The sequence below is a fragment of the Eurypyga helias genome, unplaced genomic scaffold (genome assembly GCF_000690775.1).
Source record: "Eurypyga helias isolate BGI_N326 unplaced genomic scaffold, ASM69077v1 scaffold11434, whole genome shotgun sequence".
Taxonomy (NCBI): Eukaryota; Metazoa; Chordata; class Aves; order Eurypygiformes; family Eurypygidae; genus Eurypyga; species Eurypyga helias.
This window is the reverse complement of record NW_010244457.1, coordinates 41,246-50,219: the sequence shown is the minus strand read 5'-3', so window position 1 is coordinate 50,219 and position 8,974 is coordinate 41,246. Positions and strand designations below refer to the sequence as shown.

Below are 8,974 nucleotides of genomic sequence, written 5' to 3'. Positions count from 1 at the left end.
TGGGATTGCCCCAACCCAGGTGCAGGACCTTGCCCTTCGCTTTGTTGAACTCCATGAGGTTGGCACGGTCCCACCTCTCCAGCCTGTCCAGGTCCCTCTGGATGACATCCCTTCCCTCCAGCGTGTCAACCGCGCCATGGTGTCATGTCAAACTAGCTGAGGGTGCACTCGATCCCACTGTCTGTGTCACTGACAAAGATGCTGAACAGCGCCAGTCCCAATCCCAACCCCTGAGGCACGTCGCTCGTCACTGGTCTCAGACATTGAGCTGTTGGCTACAACTCTCTGGGTGTGGCCAGACCCCTTATAGCCCTTTGCAGCTCTGTGAAGAGAAGATGTCTTTGTCCATGCCTAATTTTGTTTAGGCAGTTCTAAAAGCACCCAGTTCCTCAGCTCTGCATCCACCTTCCTTTCTCCACCCATCATGGACACACGTTGCTGAGCTTGTCAACCTGTGCAGCTCGAATGAGCTAAAGGTGCGATGTGCACATTCCGCTTTTCCTAGTATTTGTATTTTAATGGAGCTGAGAACCTCATGTCTCCCATGAGGCATCCACTGTGCATCTTGGGCTATGAGTTTGGGAACCTGCACAGATCTGTAACTTGATTCAGATCTTGTAGACCTGCCCTATGGATTGGCAGGGACCAAATTTCTTGGCACTCATCTTCCGAAGAGTTCTGAAGAGTTTCCTTTTCTTCTACTTGAAAATATCTAGTGGTGCCTCAGTGAGGAGTTCCTGGGGCTGTGGATGCTGCTCAGCCCTGTCTGCAGACCATCGCAGCCCCTGGGACCACTAGTCCATGTGCAGTAACAGGACTCCAGGCTCATCTTTGTTTCATAAAGGAACAAATGACAGAGAGGGGTAAACATTTTTATTTGATTTGACCCCGTTTGGTGTATTTTGGATAACTCTTCCCTCTCCCTGCAACTCTCTGGAATTCCCCAGATGGGAATGAACTTTGATAATTTGGCCTATAATGGGGAACAGCTTCAAAGCTGGGCTGTGTGGGAATGGTGTGGGTGAAGTGTAAGCTCTATATGGAAATTGGGATCTTCCCTCTGTTGCTCTTGCCTCAATTCCTACCCATTTCTCCCCTTTTTTCCCATGTGAGCTTCTCTATGGTCCATACAGAGATTTGTTCTCCAGCTTGACCATCCTCAAGGTGTCATTTTGTGCCTCTGAGTAAGTTGAAAGAGGTTCTATCGCTTGGCTTTTCTAAGAAAGTCTTCAAGGGTTTACCTAAGGAAGCATGCCAGTACCTGAAGGGGCTGGCAAGAAAGCTGGGGGGGACATTTCCCAAGGGCAGGGAGTGACAGGACAAGGGGTAACGGGTTTAAATTGAAAGAGGGAGATTGAGATGGGACATCAGTAAGAAATTCTTCCCAGAGAGGGTGGTGAGGCACTGGGACAGGTTGCCCAGAGAAGCTGTGGATGCCCCATCCCTGGAAGTGTCCAGGGCCAGGCTGGATGAGGCTGGGAGCAACCTGGTCTAGTGGAAGGTGTCCCTGCCCATGGCAGGGGGTTGGAACTAGATGGTCTTTAATGTCCCTTCCAACCCAAACCATTCTATGATTCTATGAAGGTGATTTTGAGACCTACCTTCTTCACTGAGGAATAGGGAGATGGGTGTTTCCCCAAGTACAAAATGTTGTTCATGACTGATGCAGCCACAGGCGGATTGTCTGGGTTCCCCACAACAGGAGCTGCTGTAACCTTGATCCCGCAGACGTGCCGTCATGAATTGTGGCAGTCTTGTGTAATTTAGAGAAAATCTTACCCTCAGAATGATGTTTTTGCGGAATGAAGTCGCCAGCTGTGTTGATTGGAACCGCACAATACGCATAAGCCTCTGTCCCTGCGTGCGTAGCTGTCTACAGTATACAAAAGGAGATTCCCCCGTTCTGTATAATTAATTTACAGTGGATGTCTCTCTTCTGGTGTGCGTTTGAACTCTTTATTCTTTGTTCATTGTAAAGGGCTTAACGGTTCCTGTTCCGTGATTCTTTCATCGGTGAAATGTTTTGGAAGAGAGGTTAGAGTCCCCCTGTGACCTGCCCTGGGTGGCCCAAGCCTGTAGACCTTGCAAAGACATTACTTTTTTGGCCTGAACACAGGGCTCTCAAACCTTTAGCCTGGCTAAATGCTTTGTACAAACAGCCGCATACTGATCTGCTCTATTCTCTTGTGATTTTCTGCTCAAGGGGCTGAACTGTAGGTGGCTTGCTATGTTTGCCACTTGCCTTGGTCGTGGAGACGGTACAATAAACGAATCCGACAGTACTGAGGCCAGCACTGTGCTTGGTTGTTCCGAGAAAATTATCCTGAAATCTGGTTGAAGAGATTAAAACCAAGAAGAACTGGCTGTGTCTTTCCTCTAAAGCTCTGTTCTCTTCTTTGTTTCTTTTTTTCTTTAAGACTTTGTTCATCCCTCCTTGAAAATGAGTTTGTGGCATTGGTATGTAAAATGTGACCTACGATTAGAGAAGGTACAGCTATTTTTGTAACAACCGTGGGGTGAAGCATTGCATTCATTCCTCTTCGGGCTCCTCACAGCCAAATGCTGTAGCAGCTTTCTTCCAGTCTCTGAGCCGTATTCTTCATCTCATTTCTTCTGTAATAAAAATAATACAATCTCTTACATCGTTTCACTTCTTGGGTGTCAAGTGCGCTGCTAGTGCTGTAGAGCCTCCAGTCCGTTCTTTTGATGAGATTTGTCCTTCGACCAAACGTTGGTTCCACGCGCTGCCGTTGTGGTAACGCGCGGTGTTACAGCGCCGCGTCCCTCCGTAACTCTCCCAGCCTTCCGCCCGTACGGTTCCTTAGTAAGATACAGCAGAAGGTGAGCTGCTAGCGAGCAGCCACGTCTTGGAATGAAATCTGTCTTGGGTTGCTCAGGAGCAGACGACAGTTGGGATAAATTCACGAGTCTTGTGAAAACATTCAAAACCCAGTCACAGGCATTTTCTCATGAGGATTTGAAATTCAGGCGTTCGGGAAGATTCTAAATTTCACAACTCCATGTGGGCTTTTAAATAGATTCCTAGCAGCTGTGAAGTCCTTAATCCAAAATGGGAATTTTCATTCATTGCAGTCCTTTCAGGGTTTCTATTTTCTAGTGTTTCTCCAACTATAATCAGTAACATGATGTGGCTCCATCCTTAGAGGGTAGGATTCAGCCAGTTTGTTGGGTGCCTCAACCCAGGGACATTGGTGACACGGAGCTGCCCAGGGCAGTTGCATCCCTTGAGAGGATGCTCAAACGCTAGTTTGTTTATCTAAATACTTTTAGCTTCTCAGGTACGTGCTTTTTCAAAGTGGGGGTGTTTCGGGATTGATGTAGCTCTTGGGATAATTTTTCCAGATGAGACGGTGGGGTGTACAGCGAATGCGTAGATGATTTATCCCTTGCTGATCAGAGTCAGAAAGCTTGTGTTAGCCCTCCCTTGTGTGCGTGCTGGCTCAGGCAAGCTGCTGTCAAATTTTATAGCAAACGTACATTAAAATGCCTTTACAGTTAGAATTAATTAAAACAGTTTTTGAGGGTTAAATGTAAATTCAGTTTGGACTATTTGCAGCCTAAATACGGCAGTGTTGGTCAGTGAAACTGGCTGGAAGCTGAGCAACTCCTGTCTGTCCAGTTCCATCCTGAGCAAAAGTGGCCAACAGCCCATAGGCACAACCATGGATGGTTTCTGTGGCTTTGATTCATGCTTTTTCCTATCCAAAATCTAAATGTGAACAATCACATACATACTTTCTTTCTCTTTATGTTCTTTATTATTCGTTTCTAGTAGTAGCGTTGGATAAAAGTAATGGTTTTACAGCCGTGTTGGTTATTGTCCTGCAGCGGTTTGCACTTGAGTGATGACTGCAAAGATGAGTGATTGTTTCAATCTTACAGCTCTTCTGACATCTGAAAATATTAAAAAGCAAAGCTGCGGATGTCTGAAAGCTGTCCGCTGTGCCCCTGGAGGTACCTGTGTCTGTATTGAAGGATGATCTCGATCCCAAGTTTTCAATGGCTGTTGGAGCAAGAAAGCTGACAAATAACCCTGCTTTGGTTTCCAGAAATAAGGCAGCTGAGGAACAGGGCTGAATCCTGATGTCTAATTCGTTAGTCTGTTCTCGTTAGAGCCATGGGGACTGCTCATATGACCGGGCCGCTGTAGGAAGTCTTTAAAACTAGGACTGTGATCACTGTTTTCCTTCTTTTGTGACATTTGCTTGAAAATGAGATAACTTTTGGAAGGAGAAGCGTTCAAGGGGAAGACCATCTCACATGAAGTGTCTCTGCTTAGCATTTAAGGACAGGACAGGCTTTCTCCTTTAGTACCTTTGTGTAGTCATGGAGAGAGAAGACAAAACCCTCCTTCCTTATTGCCGGGCCATCCTTGGTCTTCAGGAGCTGTTTCGGGGGTTCCTGTATGGTAAAAACCAGAACAGTTGAACCATCATGAGCCACATGTCACTTTAAAATCTGCGTCCTGGTGTATATTTTCCACTCCTTCTTCCTTTCAGCCATCACGCTCAGTTGCATCTCAAGAAAACGTTTCATTTCAGCATGCAGCATCTTCATTGTCCGCAGGAGCAGCAAAATTCAGCCGAAGGCAGAAGCTCCCTCTTGGGCCTTTCATGGTATTGAGTTGTGGCTTCACAAATTAGGTCCCCTCAGTGATGAAAAGTTGCATCGAGATCAGAGATAAAGCCGTTAGTTGTGTAGCTAAAGAGGGTGAAAATTGAGTGATGTTGGGCAAAATCAACCTCGGGCATATCTTCAAAAGACACTCTTGGATATGTGGAGTTGTTGGCTTCGGGAACGCTACTGAGAAAAAGTTGTTAAGTGACATGGAAGATCTAAGGTCTTCTAACGTGGATCCATTCAAGTCCCCTTCAGTGGTTTTAGACTTGGTTTAAATAATGGACTAGAAGAAAAATAAATGACTTAAGTATGAAATTTTGGCCAGATTACACTGGAAGGAGGTAAATGTGGCCTTGGAAATACTCTCTTCGCTTTAGAAGCCAATGTTATTCAGTTGTCAGATGTCTTCATCCAACATAAATAAATATGCCGCATAATGGCCGCGATTCTTCCCATTTGGGGTGACTGTACGCTGGCAATAGCGCACCATGCAAGATAATACAAATAATCTGCTGCCGAATAATTAATGATGCGGCTGGGCATATTTTTTTGATGAATGCTTATGGAGCCTGGTGACAGGCGTGAAATTAGAAAATTCCTTCAGCGCCCTAAAATATAAATAGCTTTCGGAACTGAAAAGAGTTTCACAGCTGAAGATTTTATTGTGTTGAGAGGAAAAACTTTTCCACCCCCCCTCCCCCCCTTTCTTCTCGGCGAGTTGTTTGTCCATTCACAAAACAAATACTCTGAAGCCCAGTAAGGCTCATGGGAATAAATTTCAGGTCGAATTAGTACAGTTTCCTTGCTGTCAGGACGGTGGAATTAATGGTGTTTTGATGACACGAATTTTGAAGGGCGAACAAAGACGCTGAAGGGAGGGAGACATGACTCCTTAGAAGCACGGTCCTCCTCTCCCCCAGCCTCTCTTGTCTTCCCTGTCATCCGTCTGCCAATCTCCCTGTCCATGGTTAGTTAAAGGCGCTTTTTATCCTCTTTTCTTTCCCACAGAGTTTGCCAGATCCGGCCCAGTGCCTGGGTTCCAAGGGGACACGCTGCAGTTGGCCTTCATCGACTTGAGACAAGTAAGTCTTTGTGTTTTTGTTTTTTGTTTTTCTTTTAAGATGTGTGACTGAAGACCATCAGGTCTTAAGGAAGGGGAGAGGAGGGGAAACGGCGTCGGTGATTTACGCCAGAGACCTATATTTCCCCCCTCCTCCTCCTCCCTGCGCTCGAAGCCATCTCCTTATTGAGCGCTCTGGGGTCCTGGAGATGGTGGAGGTGAAAAGGGCTGGTGGTACGGGGCCGAGAAAGAAAGCCATGCCTGACCCTGGCCGATGGGGTCCATTGTGCTCCCGTTGGCTTCTGCAGACGCGGCAAAAAGATAACTCGGCGACTCTGCCGGCTGACGCCAAGCAGGTGGTGCTAACAGAGAGAGCAGTGATGCAGAGACCGCCTGCCTCGGGGACTTTTGTTCACAGATAATGCCCACAGAGGCGTTTTGCGAGGGCAAAGGAATTTGCATTCGGGCTTGTGTGGGGAGGGTAGGAGTGTGTGCGCGCCCGTTTGTGTCCGTCTTTGGCTTGGCTCTTCGTCTTTGGCTCGGCTCTCCCCCTTCCTCAGTCCCCTCTTCCGCAGATGGTCCCCAGCCACGAATGACAAAGTGGCTGTTGGGGAAGATGACTGGGGAAGGCTCCACCCATCGGTGCCCACCTCTTGAGGGGGCCCCGTTGGAGCCAAATTGACCATAGCAGGTACAGAGGCATTTGTGGGGCTTGGCAAGCCAATTTAGGGAAAAGGGCCATTCTAGCGAGTCATTTGTTTGGGGTAGAAATGGGCATTATTGATACACTAGGCTGGGGGGGAAAAGTGAGGTGGTCCTGTCATCTCTTGGCACTGAAGATGGATGGGTTGGATAGAAAGTCTGAATGAAGTAAGACTCAATGACTGATGCTTCTCTCCTATTAAAACAATCTTTTTTTGTCTGTTAAACCCCCCTGGCTTTGTCCCTCCTGCCATCATGATGCAGTGCCTCTTGTTTTCAGGGTTGACGTAGTTTGCATTCTGAAAACTTTCGGGTGCTGAGGGTATTTCTTAAATCTGCATAATCCCTTGTATCGATGATCTCCTTACCACTGGGACTCTTGATTCATGCTGGAGCTGCTTTTAACCCATCAGGGTTTGAGAACTTCCCTGAATCAAGTTGATGTGCAGGGAGCAATCTGTCATCCCATGACACTTCTGCGGAGCAGCAATAAGTTTAATAACGCTGAGATGCTGCATGTTCGCTTTTCGCACTTGGGCCTGGGAGTACCTGCTGAATCTATTTGCAAAATGGTCAAAATAGTTACATGGGAGGGATGTGTGTCATCACTGCTACGTGTTGACACTTTTATCTTCATTAGCCACTTGGCACTTTATTGACCGCAGTACGCAATGTGCTCGCAACCTCCTGGGTACAAGGAAATGCGGAGGCTTTGGTCCTTTTCCAAGCACGAAGACGTGAATGCAGGGGTTTTGAAGAGGAAAGCTGTGACTGGTTGAAGAGTGAAATGCCTTAAAAATGCTCGGTGAGGTTCAGCTGCCCTGAGCCAGTGCGTTAGCAGTGAAACGTTTGTACGGTTCGTAAGCGCAAAACACCGCCGAATGAATTCAGCCCGGGTGAGGAGAAAGCTGAAGAGTAGCCCTCTACAATTCTTCCTCCTCTGTCAAATGATCGCCTTTGTACATGGCATTTTTGTCTTTGTTTGGGAAGGTAGTCCCATCTTCTGCATTTAAAAGTAATAGCTTTTCCGAATGTTGTGAGGAGAAAGGGGAGATGCTCTGGCCTGTTGCGTTTCAGGTGAGGACAGGCAGTCCTAGGTCATCTCCTGGATAACAGGGATGCTTGCTGGTGCTGAGTGTTGTACAGGGAATGGACGGCATCTCGTTGCTCTAAGTAGAGAAGAGTCCACCTATCACTGGCTTACTGGGATTTGCAATTAACGTGCAAAGATGACATAGTTCCCAGCTCCCTTGATCCTGTTAGTGACTTAATCCCGTGACGTGTCACCAAATGCCAGCTGTGTGAGGCTCCGTCGGCTGCTCCGGGGCCATCGCAGCTCCGATGCTCCCACCACCGTGGTGCTTCTCGTTGGAACTGCTGCTCCAGCTGCGAACCCTGGCAGCAGGGGACAGCTGGAGGGGTGGATGGAAGAAGGTGCGGCAAAGAGAGGGCTTTAATTTGGTTTTCGACTTGTTCTTAATTTGCTCTTTTTGGACATGCACTCTTCGTGTTTTAAGACACTAAACATTAACACGGTATTGACTTAAAGTTGTGAACGGAGAAAAAGGTACTGCCTGGAGGCGTTTGTGTGTCTGGCTGTTTTCCTTCGCCCGGGAAGGAACGCCAGCGTCGCTGGTGAAGGGATGTTTCCAGCCTGAAATCCAGACAGGCTTCTCAAAATGTTAAAAGTAATTTCAGGTTTCTATTTCAGGTAGGTTTACACTTACCTCGGTGCTGTCCTGCTAATTACTGTGGCTTTGCACGAGCAGGCAGAAGCAGTCTGGCTGGTTATGTAGGGAGGAAAAATGACCAGGCAAGAAATACACCAACTAAGTAGGGTGATTAATGAGATCTCCCCCTCCCTTTCCAATATTTTTCAAAACTAGCTGTTACAGAGCAATTGTAGATGAGAGAAAATTTTCAAAGTAATGTGGGATGGTTATGTTTAGGGGAATGACCAAAATTAATTCTTAGTACAATATACTGTAAAATGGTAGAAAAATGTGGTGATTTGGTTTCCGTCTTGATTATAGATCCCTGTAATAGAAAATAAGCCCTATAAAAATGGGATTGTCTGGAAGCATCAGGGTTCAGTGCAGCAGACTCAGGCATACGATCCATTGAAAGCCCAATTTTCTCCTTGCTCTCAAGGAAATTGAGAGCAATTCCATCGCATTATGGTCAAGAGGAAACAGAGTCAAGCCCAGAGAATGCAAACTGCTCTTCTGAGCAGACAGTAAGTTAAAAAGTGACTTTTCTTCCCATTCTGGGACAATTCTACATCCATAAATACATTTAATGAAGTGATGAAGTAAACCAAGTCACATCTTGGATCCTTTTGTAAGAGCCCTTTAATAACAAGGGTCTGACAGTGATACTCAAATATTTAAGGCTTTACAAGGAAGCAACTCTACCCCCTTAAGGTACAAAATTGGCTCTTAAGCACTCAATGCTATATGTTAGAAATCTGAAATACATAGTCTTGCTAAAAGATGAAAGTTACCTAAATAATTCAGTTTTCTGCATCTTTCTTTCCAAAGTGACTTAGGCACTTCTGGCCAAATGCCACTG

General features: G+C 46.5%; 1 protein-coding gene across 1 annotated transcript in view; it reads left to right on the top strand.

Moving 5' to 3' along the window:
* LOC104508220 (exocyst complex component 6B-like) overlaps window positions 1-6,123 on the top strand; it is a gene marked incomplete at its 5' end in the record, with an annotated part of 40,733 nt that extends 34,610 nt beyond the window's left edge. Inside the window, 2 exons of the mRNA XM_010149766.1 lie at window positions 5,650-5,723; window positions 6,010-6,123. Coding sequence (XP_010148068.1) covers window positions 5,650-5,723; window positions 6,010-6,123 — 188 coding nt within the window. The remainder of the gene's footprint in view (window positions 1-5,649; window positions 5,724-6,009) is intronic.
* Window positions 6,124-8,974: the final 2,851 nt, after the last annotated feature.